Source organism: Leopardus geoffroyi, chromosome B4 (assembly GCF_018350155.1).
Source record: "Leopardus geoffroyi isolate Oge1 chromosome B4, O.geoffroyi_Oge1_pat1.0, whole genome shotgun sequence".
In the NCBI taxonomy this organism is placed as follows: Eukaryota; Metazoa; Chordata; class Mammalia; order Carnivora; family Felidae; genus Leopardus; species Leopardus geoffroyi.
The window spans coordinates 49823558-49844007 of record NC_059341.1 but is presented as its reverse complement, the minus strand read 5'-3'; the positions used below and the strand labels follow the sequence as shown (position 1 = coordinate 49844007).

The 20450-nt window shown below is 38.9% G+C and overlaps 1 protein-coding gene across 8 annotated transcripts; it reads right to left on the bottom strand.

The window, feature by feature from the left end:
* Positions 1 to 4077: 4077 nt before the first annotated feature.
* On the bottom strand, positions 4078 to 20348 carry MGST1 (microsomal glutathione S-transferase 1). Of its 8 annotated transcripts, none has more exons than XM_045466560.1 (5): positions 20215 to 20348; positions 17916 to 18049; positions 14079 to 14226; positions 11758 to 11852; positions 4078 to 4684 (listed from the first exon to the last, which is right to left on the bottom strand). In XM_045466560.1, exons 2-5 carry the CDS (start codon positions 17963 to 17965, stop codon positions 4438 to 4440), a joined length of 540 nt encoding a protein of 179 aa, XP_045322516.1. In that variant the 5' UTR covers positions 17966 to 18049; positions 20215 to 20348; the 3' UTR covers positions 4078 to 4437. The 8 variants fall into 8 exon arrangements, with proteins under 8 accessions (XP_045322516.1, XP_045322521.1, XP_045322519.1 ...); XM_045466565.1 differs by lacking the exon at positions 17916 to 18049 and adding an exon at positions 17246 to 17361 and having other exon boundaries at positions 20215 to 20340; XM_045466563.1 differs by lacking the exon at positions 17916 to 18049 and adding an exon at positions 17246 to 17361 and having other exon boundaries at positions 20184 to 20320.
* Positions 20349 to 20450: the final 102 nt, after the last annotated feature.

Below are 20450 nucleotides of genomic sequence, written 5' to 3'. Positions count from 1 at the left end.
AATGGATGTATCAGATTATTTTAGTCTTATGCCATTTAACATTTGTTTCATCTAACTCTCTTGGGTCTAAACCCATGCTCACCAAGTATGTTTTTTGTTTTGTTTTGTTTTGTTTTGTTTTGTTTTGCCACATAAGCCTACCTACAACGTGTAGAGTGTTAAGGGGTGGAGTAACTTTAGTACTTTTGGCAGCACTCCTTCAGATAAAATCAACAGAGGCTTTCTGATCATGATTTTAGCTTCTAAGTTACTGTGACCATGGGGACACAATGGACTGGTCCCTGGGATTTAGACCAGAACATGGGACACTTATAAGACTGACTTTCAATGAATTCCCTGCCATTCTGGTTTACACTGCAGTCTCATTTATATTTTGGTTCTTACGACTTTGCGTCTCAGGTCCTAAGGGCACCTATGCAATGAAAGAGTAAATCTCTGAGCCTTCAAAACAGATGGACTCCTTCATTCGGCATCGATTGATAAAGTTTTCTTAACCTTTTATAAAGCACTGAGCCCTTTGATATTCATGAAACTCACCATCTTTCACAACATGCCCCATCCAAATAAGTACATCTTATAAATAGATGTCCCCACCTGCTCAGAAGATTCTATGCAATATCATAAGATAAAACAATAGGGCTTATATCCTAAATAATATAGATTCAATTTTATATATAAAATTGTGTGTACAGATGCTAGCTGTAGAGATTTTAATGAAACATGTCACCCTCACTTGAGGGTCACCTTTCACCCTCATTTGAGAGCCACTGCATCCTCTCCAACAAGACTCCCATCACTTCCCTACATACGGCATCTATAAGAATTACAGATAAATATCTTCTGATTTCTGCAGAAAAATCTTGACTTACAGTAGAGCTGTTTTAGGGTAGGTGAGGGGATAGCAAGGCATGAGTGAAGGGAGATGGCGAAGTTTGAAGAAGTAACATGTTACCCAATCACTAAGTATCCATAACGGTTAGTACTGGTGATGGTGCTGGTACTGGCTGTGTGTGTGTGAGATGTAGGGTTTGAGAATACGAAGTGTGTGGGTGCGAGTATTTATATGCATGTCTGTGTACATGAATGAGAACACGTATACAAAAATAAATAAAACACAATCCTCACTTTCAGAGTTCCAATTAAGTGGCAGAAACATGAACATATCCACCATATGCCTCGCAGATAACAGTGTGTGTAAACTGTGCACTCTCTTTTCCATGTCTGTCTGATCACAGGTGAGTTGCTCACTGTGCACTTTGCTCTAAAGCCCAGAGTATCATGCGGTCAAGTGGGGAATCCTTGGTGCAGGAGAGACTAGACCAGTATTTGTCCCCTTCATCCATCTGCGTCCATTAAAACAATTCCACTGGGGCACGTAGGTAGTTCAGTCGATTGAGCCTCCTACTTCAGCTCACATCATGATCTCATGGTTTGTGAATTCGAGCCCTGCATCAGGCTGTCTGCTGTCAGCACAGAGTCCGCTTTGGATCTTCTGTCTCCCTCTCAATGCCCCTCCACATCTCTCTCAAACATAAATAAACATTAAAAAAAAAAAAAAGACTCCACTAGTGAATCTCCCAACATCTACAGCTTCTCTTGTAAGGGAAAATAGAGTTGGAAACCATTTAAAATTGTCTTTACAGGGTGTCTGGGTGGCTCAGTCGGTTAAGCATCTGACTTCAGCTCACGTCATGACCCCGCAGTTCATGACTTTGAGCCCCGCGTCGGGCTCTGTGTTGACAGCTCTGAGCCCGGAGCCTGCTTCAGTTTCTGTGTCTCCTTCTCTCTCTGCCCCTCCCCTACTTGCACTCTCTCTCTCTCTGTCTCTCAAAAATAAATAAACATTAAAAAAATTGTTTTAGGGGCGCCTGGGTGGCGCAGTCGGTTAGGCGTCCGACTTCAGCCAGGTCACGATCTTGCGGTCCTTGAGTTCAAGCCCCGCGTCAGGCTCTGGGCTGATGGCTCAGAGCCTGGAGCTTGTTTCCGATTCTGTGTCTCCCTCTCTCTCTGCCCCTCCCCTGTTCATGCTCTGTCTCTCTCTGTCCCAAAAATAAATAAACGTTGAAAAAAAAATTTAAAAAAAAATAAAAAAAAAAATAAAAAAAAAATAAAAAAATTGTTTTAAATTAAAAAAATAAAATTGTCTTTACAACTATTATTCAAACTTGGGAATTAAATGAAGTAGGTTATTTCTGGACATTTTCATTTTTTCTTAAGTGTTTTCTGCACATACACATAGTTCTTATGCCTCTGAGAATATAAAACTTAAACATCTTTTTTTTTGTCCTAACAGTTTAGTGATGGGTATCAAATATTAGTAACTGAATGGATAACCATTATGATAACCACAGTCTACTCAGCTAATACTCTGAGAAGCATTACTAGGGAAGTAGAAATTTAAAAAAAACAAAGAGAAGAATGACCATGGTTAAAGATCTCACATGAAGCTAAGAAAACTTCAGCTAACTGAATCATTAAGCCTGATAGATTACTCAGATAATTTTTCACATGGAGAACACTTAATTGTTTAGAAAGTATTTTTTAATAGGCTCCACACACAGAGATCATTAGACCTTTAAAAAATCTCACAAAAAATTTGAGGAAAATGAAGCTCAGACAGGGTAAATAGGTTATCCAAATCCAAAGAGCAGGGAGAGAGAGAGAGAGAGAGAGAGTGTGTGTGTGTGTGTGTGTGTTTATGCAGGTAGATCCAATCCTTGAACTTTGGGCCTTTCACTTCTAAGCTCATGGACTTTTCCATTAATTACACCACAAGCTTTTCTGAAGCCAAGACCCATGCTATGCCCAAGCTGCTTTTAAATAGAAAAAAAAAAAAGTAAAAAGAAACTTGTACAGAATTCTCCATAGGCCAACAGTTTCTGTTTATGTACTTAAGAGTTGCTCAAATTATGAGACCTAAAATATTACACAATGATATTCTCTTGTGCGGTAAACCTGAATGAACAATTATGAGAGCCACTAAAAGCACTTTTTTTAAGAAATATGTATTTATAGTTGAGACTAATCAAGAGATAGCAAAACTAATAATATAAATTTAGTGGCAAGTGTAATATTGATATTTTAGAAGTTCATCCTTTATTATAAGATATTAAGTACACATAATTCCATTTAAAAATCTAAATCTGTGTGGATTTATATGGTTTATATGTTTGTATACTTATATATATTTCATGAATTTTTATATGTATATATTGATATTTTTATGTGGAAACCAAACAGCATTATTAGAATGCTCAACCCATTGGGTGAAAGTTTATAGGAAAACAGTATTTGGGTAGTGTCAATTTGTCCCCATGTATGATTACAAAAATAAAAAGATATCTTTACAATGGACAAATATGGTTGATACAACCTTACTAAGTTGATCAAATTGAACAACACCAATTAACAGGGCAAACTGACATCATATGCTTATTGATATGTTGTAATGTGGAAGACACAGCGTCACCAAAAATGTTTAATCTGAATATAAGAACAAGAAAACAATAGAAAAATAAAGTCAGATTAAGGTTCATCCCGTAAAACGAGCATTTACTCCTCAAAAAAATGTCAATGTTATTAAAGACAAAAAAAAAAAAAAAAGAAAGAAAAGAAAAGAAAATGAAAGAACTCTTCAATTTCATTGAAAACTAAATAGAAACAATAACAAAATGCTTGTGTGGTCCTTGTTTGATTCCTGGATCAAAACTATAGCAGTTATAAAGGACGTTATTAGGAAAATCAGGGAAATTTAGAAATGAATTATATATAACATTATTATATTAATGTTAAATTTCTTGTGTGTGATCATGATATTGCACTTATTTGGAGATTGTCTTATTCATAGGAGATACATGTTGAAGTATTTAGAAGTGAAGTATCATGATTTCTGCAACCTACTTTGAAATGATTCAGAAAAAAACATTGAGTGAGAGAGTGAAAGCAAGTAAGAAAAATGTTAACAGTTGGTAAACTTGGGTGAAACATATATAAAGGAGCATTGTACTACTTTTCCACTTTCCTGTAGGTTTAAAACTTTTGAAAATATAAGATGGGAAAAATTAAACCAAATTAAACTATTCTTCAAATTCTTTATTTCGTGTCTGTTTCAGCAATATTGCAATTCAGGGGTATCATACATATACTCACCCTTTTTATAGATTTAAAATATTAAATGTTGAATGAATGTTACAAATTATAATCTGAATTTATCACAAGGCACTTAAATAGGAAATCAAAAGACTTAAGAATTGTGTTAAAATTTCAGTACAAGCATAAGAATAAAGGATATTGGTCATGTTAATATTCACGCTGTTTGCCCCATCTAAATTTCTCTGCTCCCCTCCCACTTAAAATCTAAAAAAAAAAAAAAATCATCATAAATTGGAAGTACAGAATTCTTAGAAAATAACTGGATGATGAGTTGTAGGATTCTCCTTACAGGTACAATCTACTCTTTAGCAACCTGTAAGCCATTGAAAAAGTAACTCCGTAGCCAAGAAAGAAAGCCAAAGCACGATTTGGCTGGGGAAGGGGTGTCAAATACGCGACTGTGTGGTAGATCCGTGCTCCAACAAAGAGTCTGAAGTGCAGGATGGCTGTAGAGAGATCTGGACCACTCAAGGAATACAGAAGGCCAATACCAAGAAATGGCACAATGTTTTCAAGGTCATTCAGGTGAGCTCTGTGGGAAATTAGCAAAACACTACTTTCAAAATCAGTAGACATATATTCATTTTTCCATTTCTTTTAAAACTAAACGGATTTTTTAAATGTGTATTTATTTCATTTTTGTTTAAATTGCCTTGCCTTTAACCATCTGGCTTTTATTTAACATATCATTATTTTTGTTTCTATTATTAGTGTATCTCAACATATAATAACGAAGACACTTTGCACTTTCAGGAATATCAGTCTTAAAGCTCTTTTATATTATCCCAATAGAAGCAGTGACAGTGATACACACACAATAATGTCTCAGTGAATGCTTTGTTCATGCACTGGGGCCAGAAGGGAAGCCATCTAGGTCAACTCCTAGCCCATGCATCAGTCCCTTAGCAGAATCCCCAGTGAGTATCACCTAGACTTGATTAAGCACTCTGAGTGAAAGGGGATTCTCTGCCTTTGAAAGCAGTATATTCTAAACATCTCTCCTTTCCCTATATACCAAAGCCAAGCCTTCCTTCTTTTCCTTTTGAATGGTACCCTTTATTTCTCCAGCTGCTCTGATTACCTTGCAACTTTCCTTTTATCTTGTATTGAATGTATATATGGTCTCAAATTCTTTCCAGAACATGGTGAGATAGAATTAAATAAATACATATGTAAAATGTTTTCTAATCATCACTGATTTCTGTCTGCCCAAATGCAAGTAACTTACTTTAAGCCATTCATTTATCTTAACATTTCCAAGACATATTACTTTATGTTTTTAATTATTTGTCCCACATGTCATCGATATCAATTTTTTCAGTATTGCATACTGAAAGCATACTTCATTTCACTTCATTTGTAGCCCCACTCAGTCCCTGACATTGGATTTACATGTGGAAATTTACATATTTCTATACTAATAGAAATAGCTTTACATGTGGAAGTAATGAAAAGAAAAAAAAAGTCAAGGTTAAAAATGAAATGGGGAGATTCTGGAAAATCTTTATCTGCAAAGTATCTCCAATGGCGAATTGTTACTAGAAACTTTTTGGTGGGGTCGATAAAGTCTCAAAAATTACAACAGGAAACCCAACAGTCTTTCTTGGAGACTCTTTCTCCTGTCTCCACACTGAAAACCCAGTGTCTGATCACCAGGGGGCGCTGTGCACACAGTCGCTGCATCTCTAAGGATACTGACTCCTTTCAGAACTAAGGTCAATGGTTATTGACAACCTGACTAGAAGATCAGCTTCAATAATGGCTTTCTCCTCTAGAAGTACAATGGGTATGGGGGGTGGGAATGGGAAGGGAAAGTGGGGAAGAATCTAAAATCTCATAATAAAATATCTTTTATTAAGCTTTCACACATGACACTTGGATCCTCCCTTCAAACTTACTAATGCTATTGAGAGTCTAATTGTTATCACTTTCAAGTCCCGGGCAATGTTATGAGTATAGGGTCATGATTAGCATCATGGATGTGATTACCTTCTCTAGAAGGGAGGTACAAAAAGGTAAAGACAAAGTTTTAAACTGCTTACTGTCTTTTTGGTGGTGTTAGTAACTCCACAAAGCATTACTCACCTTTTCTAAAGTTTATTCTTTTTCACCATAACACTTATAATTTTCTGATACAGTTTGAAATTTTCACGTTGATTCTCTGTCCTGAAACTATTTTAGATCCACACGCTTGACACAGTCCATTTTTTTTTATTTTTATTTTTTTTTTAATTTTTTTTTTCAACGTTTATTTATTTTTGGGACAGAGAGAGACAGAGCATGAACAGGGGAGGGGCAGAGAGAGAGGGAGACACAGAATCGGAAACAGGCTCCAGGCTCTGAGCCATCAGCCCAGAGCCCGACGCGGGGCTCGAACTCACGGACGGCAAGATCGTGACCTGGCTGAAGTCGGACGCTTAACCGACTGCGCCACCCAGGCGCCCCAGACACACAGTCCATTTTTAAGACTGGCTGATTTACTCTGCAGGACTGTTAACTTAACAAATATATAACTAAGTGAAGCAGAGGCTAAAATTTTATTCACGCTATCTAGCACAGACTTCTTAGAACAAAAACATTCTTGTTTAATAAATAACTTGGGATTGAATTTTTGCATAAGAAAAAAATGTGAATTTCATTTTGGTACTGGTAGAACAAGAGAATGCATGAGGCAAAAGCAGAGCCTGCAAAATGATGTCCTGCTGGGCATCATCCGAAGCAAAGAAGGTACAGTGCAACTTCCCAGGGAGAGGCTGCTGAAGGACACCGTCAGAGCTCTGTCTAACCTACAGCTTGAAACATTTGCGTTGCCGTAACGTGACTCAATTTAGTCAAGTCTATTTTAGCCACATTTCTTAAGTTGGTTTGTCGAGAGTTGAGGAAAGAGCCAAGTTTATGCTAGTCTCACAAAACGTAGACAATGGAAACACGCACAAATGTAGGGACCAGACTGACAGGGAATCTGCAGAAATCTTGGGAGAGGTTTCAGACTCTCACTGGGAATCAAAAATGTGATAATGTAAATATGATCTAGATCCTAAAGGGACTAGAGATTCTAACTGATATCTGAATTACAGAAGTAAATTTTTCTTATTTCAGTATCCATTTCACTCTTCATATTCACCAAACAGAAGTGGTGCCATCAGCTATACTCATGATGTTTCCTATCTTAACTATTCGCCACAAAACTAACTATCTGTATGTTTGAGTATGGTTGTGAAAACACTTCATTGTTTCTTTAATTTTATATAAGTTTACTTATTCCTTGAAATGTGCCTAGAATTGCACCATGTGTGGATGAGCATTAGAAAATACTTGGGGCGCCTGGGTGGCGCAGTCGGTTAAGCGTCCGACTTCAGCCAGGTCACGATCTCGCGGTCCGTGAGTTCGAGCCCCGCGTCAGCCTCTGGGCTGATGGCTCAGAGCCTGGAGCCTGTTTCCGATTCTGTGTCTCCTTCTCTCTCTGCCCCTCCCCCGTTCATGCTCTGTCTCTCTCTGTCCCAAAAATAAATAAATGTTGAAAAAAAAATTAAAAAAAAAAAAAAAAGAAAATACTAGATGTGGGGCGCCTGGGTAGCTCAGTCAATTGAGCATCCGACTTCAGCTCAGGTCATGACCTTGTGGTTTGTGAGCCTCAGCCCTGTGTTAGGCTCTGTGCTGACAGCTCAGAGCCTGGAGCCTGCTTCAGATTCAGTGTATCCCTCTCTCTGTCCCTTCCCTGCTCATGCTCTGTATCTCTCTCTCTCAAAAATAAATAAACATTAAAAAAAAGAAAAAAGAATACACTAAATGAGAAATTGATATATAACTTTGATGTTTCAGTGTTAGGACACGGTAATTAATAGATCAGTAATAGAATCCCAACAACAACAAAAATTCTGTGGGTGAAAAAGGGACAGCCAAGATGGTAACACAGGAGGCTCCTGAACTCCCTCCCTTCCACAGCCACATCAAATGTAGAGCTCCACACAAAGTAATTACATCTGAAAGAAATCCAGAAAACAACTGCGTGACTCCTAGACATTGAACAATACCCATCTTTAAGGCTGAGACACAGTCTTGCCATAAACCCTACCCCCAGCTTACTGTCACACAACTGAGAGGGAATTTCCAACTCCCAGCTTCTTCCTGAGGAGGAGTGGGTTTGGACTTCACATTTAGTGCCCAAACATTTAAGACTCTCACCCCAGGACAGAACCCCTAAAATATCTTGCTCTGAAAATTACTGAGGATTGCATCTCAAAGACCCACGAGACTTACAACAAATAAAATAGAGAAGTTAAGGGATGTACAAGACTTGTGTGTCAGCACAGAGGGAGCAGGCAAAACTGTCCATCTCCCAGTCTTTCTCTTAAAGGTCTGCAACTACATACTTTGAAATCTACTGCCTAAGCATCAGCACACTTCTATCTAGGTTCAGTCTTTGATCCTTTGTAGAAACCAGGGAAGCCGGCGGATACCTCCCTGGTCTTCTCTCTCTAGCTTGATCCCAGTCACCACTATCTCCCTGGAAGGAGTTTATACACATGTGTGCACTCCAACTTTTATGGCTGCAGTCCTAGGGAGGGGTCCCTGGGTCACCTGGCCCTGATCAGCACTAACAGTCACGAGTTAGTTAGTTAGATTTTATTCCCACAAAACATAGCAAAGAATCAGTTCTCCACAAGCTCAAGCAGTCACTTCGGCTATCTGTCCACATGGCTATACGCAGGCCCAGCACAGATGGAGTTGACTAAAATGCCCAAACCCAGTATCTCCTTAGAAGGGGCATAACTACATACTTTCCCAGCTGTTACTTAAATGTCCAGCTTCCAATTAGCCTATATTCAAATGTTGACTGTGATCCTCCCTTTGGAACACTTGACAAATCTTGACATACCTTGAACTATTGGGAGCCAGTAAAAACAAAGACGGCAGCTTGGACTGTCACGAAGGTCTGAGAGACAACAGGGCTCAGGCTAGGATAATTGACAAGGTTCATTTCCTACATGAGACCACTCTGTCAAGACTGAGAGAAGTGGTTGTTTTATCTAATGCACAGAAACCAACACAGTGCCAAGGAAGACGAAAAAACAGAAGAATATGTTTCAAACCAAAGAACAAGATAAATCTACAGGAACAGATCTTAATGAAACAGAAATAACTAGATTTACTTAATACAGAGTTCAAAATAATGATCATAAGATGCTCACTAAGGTCAGGAAAGAAATGCATGAACAAAGCAAGATTTACAACAGAAATAGAAAATATTAAAAAGTGCCTAAAAGAAAACACAGAGCAGAAGAATACAGTAACTGAATTTAAAAATTCAATAGAGTGGTTCATCAACAGACTAGATCAAGTAGAATAAAGGATCAGTAAACTTGAAGACATAGCAGTGGAATTCATCCAATTATAGGCACAAAAAGAAAAAAAAATAATGAAAAAGTAAATATAGTTTATGGAACTTATGGAATATAATTAAAAAGATTAATTTTATGTATGTATGTATGTATGTATTATGGAGGTCCCAGAAGTAGAAGAGGGTGAAAAGCTTAGCCCAAAAAATAATGGTTAACACCTTCCCTAACCTGGAGAAATAAACAGATATCCAGATACAGGAACCTCAGAAACTAAAAAAAAATATGAATCCAAAGAGACCCACACTGAAACACATTATAAGTAAATTACCAAAAGTTAAAGACAGGAGAGACTCTTAAAACCAGCAAGAGAAAAGCAGGTTGTTTTATACAAAGGAACCCTATAAGACTATCAGAATATTTTTTACCAGAAACTACAAGGCAGAAGGGAGTGGATGATATATTCTACCATTTTAAAAGAAAACAACAACAACAACAACAACAACAATAAAAAACCTGCCATCAGGAATCCTATACCTGACAAAGTTGTCCTTCAGATTGAAGAAGAGATAAGAGTTTTCCAAATAAAAGCTGAAAGTGTTCACCACCACTAAAGCAGCTAGAAATATTAAAGGGTGTTCTCTAAGCTGAAACAAAAGGACAGCAATTAGAAGAAAATTGTATGAAAGTATAAAACTCATCAGTAAAAGCAAATATAATTAAATTCAAAATATACTAATGTAATGATGGTGGGTAAATCACATAACTCTACTATAAAGACTAAAAGACAGGCACCTGGGTGGCTCAGTCGGTTAAGCGACCGACTTCAGCTCAGGTCATTATCTCATGGTCTGTAGGTTTGAGCCCCATGTCGGTCTCTGTGCTGACAGCTCAGAGCCTGGACCCTGCTTCAGATTCTGTGTCTCCCTCTCCCTCTTCCCTTCCCCTGCTCGTGCTCTGTCTCTCTCTCTCTTTCAAAATTAAACACTAAAAAAAAAATTAAAAAAGAAAAGACTAAAAGACGAAAGTAGTATAAATAACTATAACAAAAGATACAGAATGAATGGATAAAAAAAACAAACAAGATAAAACTAGATGCTGCCTACAAGAGACTCATTTCTGCTTTAAGGACACAAAGACTGAAAGTGAAGGGATGGAAAAAGATATTCCATGGAAATGGAACACAAAAGAAAGCAGGAATAGCTACACTTATATCAGACAAAACAGGCTTCAAGCTAAAGATTATAAGAGATAAAGAAAGCCATTATATAATGATGAAGGAGGTCAATTCATCCAGAGGATATAACATTAGTAAATATTTATACACCTATCATAGAAGCATCTAAATATATAAAGCAAATATTAACAGACCAAAAGGGAGAAATGACAATATAGTAATAATAGTAGGGGATTTTAATACCCCACTTTCAACAATGGATAGATCATCCAGGGACACCTGGATGCTTTAAGTATATTATAGATCTAAGTATATTAATTATCTATCTATATATAGATATGTATATGTATATATATATTAATTATACTAGGAACCTGCGTGAATGGTATCTTGCCTTATTGCTTTTCATTGTTTATTGAATTCTCAGTGCATTAAACATAATACCTACAAAGGACAGAGAGAAAGAAGGGCAAGATTTCCCATGTTCATATTCTGAGTCTTGTTTTTTCAATTTTTTTTAATTTATTTTGAGAGAGAGCTAGAGAGTGAGTGTGTATGAGACGAGGAGGGGCAGAGAGAGAGAGAGAGAGAGAGAGAGAGAGAGAGAGAGAATCCCAAGCAGGCTCCATGCTGTCAGTGCAGAGCCCGACATGGGGCTCCATGTCACAAACAGTGAGATCATGACCTGAGCCAAAATTGAGTCAGACACTTAACTGACTGAGTCACCCACCCACATTTTGAGTCTTATGCAAAAGTATCTTCAACCTTTCACACAAGCTGACACTCTCAACTCTAGAGAAAGATGACAAAACACAAGAATCTACTATCCTCATTTTACCTCCTACCTGTAACTACTTTCGAAAAATCCCTACACAGAACAAAGTTATTAACCCCAACAAAGTAGGAAATTGGCAACATGTACAATTGCAGTGAGAGTTGGAGACTTCTACATCCCAATTTTCCATAATTATTATATGGACTATATAAGATGACTGCTTTTCCCTCTTCTTATGACCCTCAACATCTCACTGAGCTCCTTGACCAAAACTCTTTGATAAAATAGATAATTTCAGGAGGCAGTGTGTTTACCTTCGCACACGTTCCACTTTGTCATCTGTCCGAAGATATTTCTTGGCATTCTCTCCTTTGCCAAAGCCTGCACAGTCTTCTGGGTTGGCAAAAGCCTATTCCAAATACCAAGGAATAAAAAATGCTGTTCAAATACCAAATAACAGGTGAGTATTCTACCTGATAAGTTATTTGGATTTTAACAGAAGAAATACAGGCATCCAGATTGGCCCTTAGGAAAAAATTCAGAGCTCAAGCACAAGTAAGGGTCTATACTTTAAATCTTCATTTTTATTAACAGTCCAAAAATTTTTTTAAAGAAAAGCATAAATAGGGACTTAAATAAAAACCAGTGTATAAAAATAGCAAAAAGGAACCAAAAAGGGAAAAGAGAGCATAATTTTAAGTTATCATTGACTATTATTATGGTGAATTGGCATTTTTTTTCACAGTGATGTTGATATAACTTCTCTCAAGGGTATTAACATTTCCAACTGACTGGTCCATAGGAAAGTTGTAAGTTTACCAGCCAAGGATGTTAGAGAACGGGCAAGAAACATAAAAGAGTGAGAGGCAGGAAATGTATTTTGTACTTTGTTAGGATATGTGTATCTCTTTTCTTTTGATGAATTAACACTTTGGGTTGAATAATATAGTGAAATATAAGAAGTTGAATTGCATTCCTATAAAGGACATGTTCTACGGCATATATTCATTTATTTCTTCCTGCAATGATTACGCTCTTTGATATGATTTCCCCATCCCTTGAAACTTGAAAAATGCATTTAAGAAATATTTAAGTATGCTCCACTGCTTAATAATTCAAAGCAAAGAAAAACATGAACTACAAAATTAGCCTAATTTACACTTAGAAATCCATAAATATTATAATATTTTTCTTAACATGATATAAACATTTATTTCAGATTAAGATGTTGAAGAGAACTGATGAGAAAGGACATGATACAGGATCAGCTCTTGAAGTCAGCTCTGTCTGGCACACACTAGATGTTCAATAAACATGTTTCAAACAAGTAAACAAATGTATTACAATGGCAGGTGCATGAGATTTGAGTTTAAAGCAGTCTGAATTAGAATCTCAGCATCACCCTTTATTGGTGCATAACGTCTTGGTGCATTTTACAGTTCCTCAACTGTAAAAGGGGGGGCTAACCCTCATTTCCCGTGATAATATGAACGATGATGTAAAATGATCCTGTGATTTCACACATACCAAGAGCACCACACGGCTACATATCATTGGTATTCCACAAATGTGAGTTCCTTTCTCCTTTCCTTATAAGACGGGGAACATTTCTGCTATGCTGCGTGCCATGTTTCTAGAGGACACTGTGGAGTTGGTGGTAGGCAACTACCTTACTGCTTGCTGCTCTAACACCTGGACCTATTAGAGCCTTAAACATGTCTGTGTGTGCCCGCGTTAAAATGTAAATGTCCTTGGGAAGGAATTATACCTCAAGACAGTAACAGGGAAATATCTTAAGGATGACTGTGAGCTCTGGACAAAAGCAAGTCTCTGGACAAAAACTCAGGACAGGCACTCATAGAGAAATAGGTGTTTCCAGGAAGTAGTTGCTGACGAGGGACGACACCAATGAAAATAGTTTCTCTGTCAAGGTAACTTTGCTCTACCCCCCTTACTGTGCTAGAAACCCTGCTTGAGTACGGGATATATGTTCCAAAATCTTTCTAATACCTTCCCCAACCCTCCATTTTAGGCAAAAATCACATTCTTATAATGCTGGGCAGAAATAGCATCTACTTAAGAAGTTGGAACTACACAAAATTCAAATGTCTTGTCCCAGTCATAAAAGACTCTATTGATAATCATAAGAACTTAATTCTGTCCCCAAAGGTATATCCTTCACCTGTCATAGAACTGAAAACACCAGTTAACTGTCTGGAAAATGACTATTTTCTAAACTCTAGCAGGCAAAATTAACTCCAAAATTATAGAACGTTTCCTTGAAAACTTTGATACTACAGGAATCTCATATACTAATATGAGGAACATACAGGAATCTCAGGAATCTCATACACTAAGAAGCATGGAATCTGCTTATAGAATACAGGAATCTCATATACTAAGCAGCATGACAAAAGGTAAAAGCCACAATGAAAACAACCACTTAGCAGTTTCCAGGAGAAAGTACCTGTTCCATAAATATATCAGATGCATCTGTACCAAATGACTGCATAATGCATTTGCAATGTTAAACAATGTGCCATTGGGCTTTACAAAAAAAAAAAAAAGTAAATTAAGAAAATTGTTTTCCCAAATTTCAAGTCTTAAAGGAAAATATCGCCCCTAAATGTCTTACCTTTCTTGTCAATCTAAAGAATGCAGTTGCAGTACTCATAAACATCATTTTTGAAAGAATAATCGTTGTATAGGAAGCAAAGGCCATGAATACTTCATTTTCCATAAGCTCAGTGAGGTCAACCATTTTTTCAATTTTGGTCTGGAATCTTAAAAATATTTTAGACAAGATAGGAAAAGCAGACATAAATACCCCAAATAACTTGACAGTCACATAATGTACTTACATTGCAGCATTAACTATATTGTTCTTAAAAAAGGATCTTGGGTTTATTCACAGAAGAAATCATCTTTTTTTCAATTTCAAAATAAATAGTATCAGGTTGTTTTCTAGTTCTATAACATTAAGCTTGAAGATATCAAACAAGCATGGAGCGAAAATGAAAATGTAGGGGTATGAGAAGCAAAGATAAATGGGCAAAATTCTATAAAGAGAGACTAAAATAATATTTTTGCATCAAACTGCAAGCTGGACCCCAAAGACCAGAGTTCATGGACTGATCTCATTAGAAACATCAAATTATGTACATAGTAGCACCATTAATGTTTGATTGGGAATGCCTAAATTCTAATACATGTCCTGCTTTAGAAACCCAGCTTATAGCTTTTTGCCATTTCAATAGTGTTTAGGATCCCAGGCTACAAGATTTGAATTCCAGTCCCACCATTTGGTTAACTTTGGTTCAGAGATTCGACCTCTCTGAAACGAAATTCTTCATTTATAAGATAGCAATAGTAATGGCTCCTAACTTACTGGTTTGTTGCCAGGATTTAATTGAGATAGCATGTGGAATAAATTTATACTTAGCACAGCACCTGGCCCATGAAACACCCTCAGTAAGGTTTATTATATTGTTATGATCATCATTATCAGCATGATTATGGTTATCATCAATACCAACACAAGTGAAGAAGGGGAAGCAGGATATTAGAAACAAAATGCTAGGCAAATGCAAAGTAAGGAATTGGCATTGATGGTACTTTCATAGAAGGAATAAGGGAAGAAAGATTATCTTTAATTTTTTAAATTAAATTTAATTTATTCTATTTTATTTTATTTTTGAGAAAGAGAGCGAGCACACGAGTGAGGAGGGGCAGAGAAAGAAGGGGACAGAGGATCCTTAATGACAGCAGGGAGCATGACTTGGGGCTCGAACTCATGAACCGTGAGATCATGACCTGAGCCAAAGCCAGACGTTCAACTGACTGAGCCACCAGATGCCCCAGGAAGATTATCTTTATATAAGTCTTCAGGTTACTTCACATTGCAATGAGTGTTACTATCTGTCTGGAGTTGGAAGTATAATTGGGAATGTACTCAGAAGGAAAGCTAAGATAGACCGGTGATACTGAAGTCAAAGTGGGTAGGGATTAAGTAAAGCTTCAAATTTAAATTTCCTACCCTGTCCGGTAGCCATTCTCTTTAATGTCCTCTCATTCTATGATCAGCCCTGCTATCTGCTTCTTCTATCTTGTCCACATAAACACACATGTTTTCTCATATCCACCCTTGGCATGTAGTACTGTCTCTTATACGCAATGTCCACTCCCGCCTTTAAAACTCAACCCCTGAATGCCACCTTATTAGAGTGACATCTATCAAATTCTGATCATTCTATCCATCTACCAATAATCTATAAATTTATATCTCTTCTTATACTGTGTTACTGGTCATCCTGTGTCTACGCATTGCTGTTAGTGTGATCGAAACAACATACATATACGCTTAATTTTGTAAGAGCTCACTAGGTGTCCAATTCTGTCATGTACTTTATATGCATTATTTGATCTTTGTAACTATACCATTACAATCCTTATATCTATATCCATTTCATAGATGAAGAAAATGTCACTCCAAGATGTTAAGCAGCCAAGTTAAGACGCAAACCCATGCCTATGACTTCATATCTTGTACACTAACTACACTGTATTATCTTCTTCAAGAGACTGCAAACTGCTGGGGTGCCTGGGTGGCTCAGTCAGTTAAGCACCCAACTTCAGCTCAGGTCATGATCTTGCAGTTCACGAGTTTGAGCCCCGCGTGGGGCTCTGTGCTGACAGCTCAGAACCCGAAGCCTGCTTGGGATTCTCTCTCTGCCCCTCCTCTGCTCACACTCTATCTCTCTCAAAAATAAAAAAAAGAGAGACTGCAAACTGTTTAATTCTCATTCAACTAACATTGATTGAATGCCTGCTCTGTGGCCAGTTGGCACATCTTACATCTGTTATCTTGTTTCCTCTTCCAATGACGCCACAGGGTAGGTACTATTATTCCCATTTTTCAGATAAAGAAACCAAAGCTTCCCAAGTAACCCCTGTTTTACAAGGTAGGCTGAAAAGGTACTTTGGATTTAAGCAAACAGAAACTATATGCCCCCATTTAAAAAACAAAACCAAATACATACAATAAACTAATCCACCTCCACAGATCAATAGTCTTGAAAGCACAGAATGTTATATAAGCTCTCAGTGCAAGACAATACTTTTAGTGCCATTTAACGTATCTGATCTTGTTCCACTAGTGGGGGCAGGGGTGGGGAGGAAGTCATGAATAAACTGCACTATCCCTCAGAGTTCATGTAATTAGCTTAATAAGGGATCCCTAAGCCTCTGGACAGAGATCTGAAGAAACATAGCAGGAATGTTAATTTAAAAAAATTGAGAAAAGTTTATCAAGTAGGAATTGTTGTTATTTAACAATAATTTTACATCTAAAACAGTTTCTGTAGGTCTCTACGAATGTTTGCAGAATGAAATTTATTTAGCAGTGGAATGCCCAGAGAATGGTCTTCCCTTTGTGAAAATTGGTATTGAAAAAGTAGAGGGGTGCCTGGGTGGCTCAGTTAAGCGTCCGACTTTGGCTCAGGTCATAATCCCACAGCTCGTGGGTCCGAGTCCCTCATCCAGTTCCGTGCTGACAGCTCAGAGCCTGGAGCCTGCTTCAGATTCTGTGTCTCCCTCTCTCTCTGCCCATCCCCAGCTCGCACTCTGTCTCTCTCAAAAATAAATAAACATGAAAAAAAAATTTTTTTTAAGAAAAAGTAGAGAAAAAGTGGAAGCTTTCCAGAACAGCTGGTGGTAAAAGCACACAAAGATGTCAGCAGTTGGAGGAAAAGGGCAATGAGAGGTTTTTTTTCTTTAAATGTGAACAACACATTGAAAGTGCACCTCACACAAAGTTTTTCCAACACGGAGAATGTGGCTGAACTCCTCAGGTCTGTGGTTTGGGGAAATGGGCCAATGCCAAGCTTCTGATTTCATACCACAAACCACCTCTCAGAGACCTGAGGGCCAGGTGAGGAATAATGAAGGTAACACATTAAGAAATAGAGAAGTGATTCATAGCATGGAATAAAATGATGCCAGACTAGACTTCTTTTCAAAGCTGATTTGTCAGTAAGTTGCCTTGAGCCCACATCATGGCTGGACACTGTAGTCAACATGCAATTACTGAAAGCTTTTTACTAGAATAGGTTGCCAGGAGGGAGGAGAGCAATATAGTAGTACTAATAATTAAAAGAGTAAAATGTTAGGTGTTTTGAGTATTCTAGGAGTGAGGTACAAATCATCGAAGAAAAGACAAAACATGCAAGTTGGTTATGAATTATGAAAAATAAAATATTACGGGGCGCCTGGGTGCTTTAGTTGGTTAAGCCTCTGACTCTTGATTTCGGATCAAGTCATTATCTCACAGCTTACGGGATTAGGCCCTACATCGGGGTCTGCATTGTCAGTGCAAGCCCTGCTTGGGATTCTCTCTCTCCTTCTCTCTGTCCCTTCCCCACTCTCTATCTCAAAATAAATAAATAAACATTAAAAAAAGAAAATACAATATTACAATGATAAGTCGTATTTGTATAGTGTACTGTTCCTTTCATTGTCCATCATGGGTCAGCACAGCAGAGAATACCTCCATCATTTTGGCCAGAGAGTAGGGCTCAGTCCCCTAAGGGAGAGGTGACTGCTTCTCCTCTGAAGGGACAAGGAGAAGAGTGTTGAGCACACAGAGACTCTGGAACTAGACTAGAGTCCAGGTGAATTAGATTCTGCCACTTACTGGTGGGGATTTAACTTCTCGGGGACTTATTTACTTCCTTTCTCACAGGATTCTTGTGAGTGTCAAATGAGTAAAGTCTGAAAATCTTGGAAAAGTACTCGGACCTGGTAAGTGCTATATAAGCATTTGGTAAATAAGTTCCTACTTTGGCACTGTCCTAGGCACTGAGGAGATCATTTTAGAGTTTTCAAAAAGCTTTTACATGATGTCACTTGATCTAGAAAACTCTAAGGTAGTCGGAGCAAGTAATATTTGTCTCTGCCTTTAAGGTATAAGGAAACCGAGGCCTGGAGAGGTATTGTGAGTAATCTGACCCAAATTCACAGTAGAGGGACCAAGACTAGAATCCAGTTTTCTTAAGTGTTCAGCTCATCATGGGCTATCCACCATCAAGGCTAAGAATTCTAGACTACTTTGGTTTTCTGGGAGCCTTTTTCTGCCCAATCTCATCTTCCTACCTTGCCGTCCCCACCCAACACCATGCCTACCCCCATTGTATCTATTCAGTTGAGTCTATCTCTCAACTATGGACTATCCCTCTTGTCTTTACAGGCTCTTGGCCAAAAAGGACAAAGTTCTCATTTATGGTGGCCTTGCAACATCAATGTTGCGAAACACACAAAAAATCTGGGCACACATCTCCGGAGCCATGACTCCGCAACTTTTCACCTTCTAAAACAAATAGAATGCTACCACAAGATAAAGAAAAAAGATGATTCAATGGCCTTTTTGCTGGTTATCAATTCTAGAATTTCTGGATGGGTTGAGGCGACTGCAGCCCTGGCCTCCTATACTTCAGAACCCAGGTGCTGGGAGGAAAATGCTGAGGGATCTGAGTGGATGTGGGGTAAGGCTGTTCTCAGGGGCCAGTGCTGACCTCCCTTCCCAGCCTCAGCGACTAATAAAGTCCTCTCTCAAACAAACCCTTAGAAAAACTGTACTTTTCCACCACAGAGCAATATTCAAATTTGGACTATTTGTCATTTTAAAAAAATGACCAAAGATGGTCAACGAACACACATAGTCCTCTTATTTTGGAAACAGCACAGGACCACAAACCCTATTATAATCTACCTTAACTCCCAGGGCAGGAAGCCACCAGGGGATGCAAAAGGTGTGTGTAGCTTGGTTCTAAGGCCCTAAGAACTCTAGTCTTACATGGCTGAAAGGCTGTAACCTGAGGGTCTGGGGGAATTTTCCATCTGCCGTACAACAATGCTTGATTACAACCCACTTGGCATTCCCTTGGAGAGAAAACAGGCAGAAGGCAAAGGAGAAAATAAGAGTGCTCAGACTACCAAAAGGCCTTGGGACTATTTCAAAGGAAACAAGGAGATGGGAGATTTACATGCACCCTTCTCTCCACTGCCCCAGTCCGGTGATAGCAATACTGTCAGAGGCCTCAACTCCCAAATCAGAGTTTCCCACTGCTTCTGCCTCTGGACTGGGGAGCTGGCTACAATATTACAAAGTTTAACCTATGTCCTCCTGCACTTTGCCGCTGCTGTGGCCGTTGTGGTTATCTCATTATCATTAGACTTGCTGGTGTTTTTCTTGCCTGTGAAAGTGAACCACGAGGAGCAAGTTTTTCCTGTATTTCCGGCGGTGGGAAAGCCAACTTGGCCCAGGGCTGCAGGAATTCACACTCTCAGGGTGAACAGACGTTGCTTCAACGGTAGCACTTTCACATATGACTACAACTTGCACCTCCTTTTTATTCTCCCTAAGTTCCAGGGGGCCCATTCAAAGTGGACGTTCCTCTGGCTTGAGAATAAAACATGAGTAACTCACCACTTAAACTCAAGACTGACTCTCTCAAGTTTCTTTCCCGGAGTTTGACAAAGGGAAAAACTTACCTACAAGGGAGGAGGGGCTCAGCTCCCTTTCGGAGGTGACAGATTGAAAAGCCAGCGCGTAGCAGCTAAATGGAACCAAGGAGTTTCACGCGGGCAAAGACCACTCCAGCCCACACCGGCCTCCTGCAAGGCTCCTGCCCGCCCACCACCCTCTCGGTGCCCTCTCCTTCCGCATCCCCTGCCCGGCACGTACAGTGAATCCGAGTAGGAATCCAGCCACAAACCTGTCCCCAGCGGGCGTGTCGCGCTGCCACCGCGGGGCGTTCACAGCGCGGGCAGACTGGACAGCAGGCAGGCCCCCTGCCCACTCTGCTAATTTCCTGGTACTCGCGCTGCAGCTCCAGAAGCAGGACTCCCAGCCCTGCGAAGCACCTCCCCCAAATCACCCGATTGTTGTGCGAGGGAGGAACCGTGGCCCACGCGTTCCCCGCTGGGTCCTCCTCCGCTGCGCTCCTGCGCT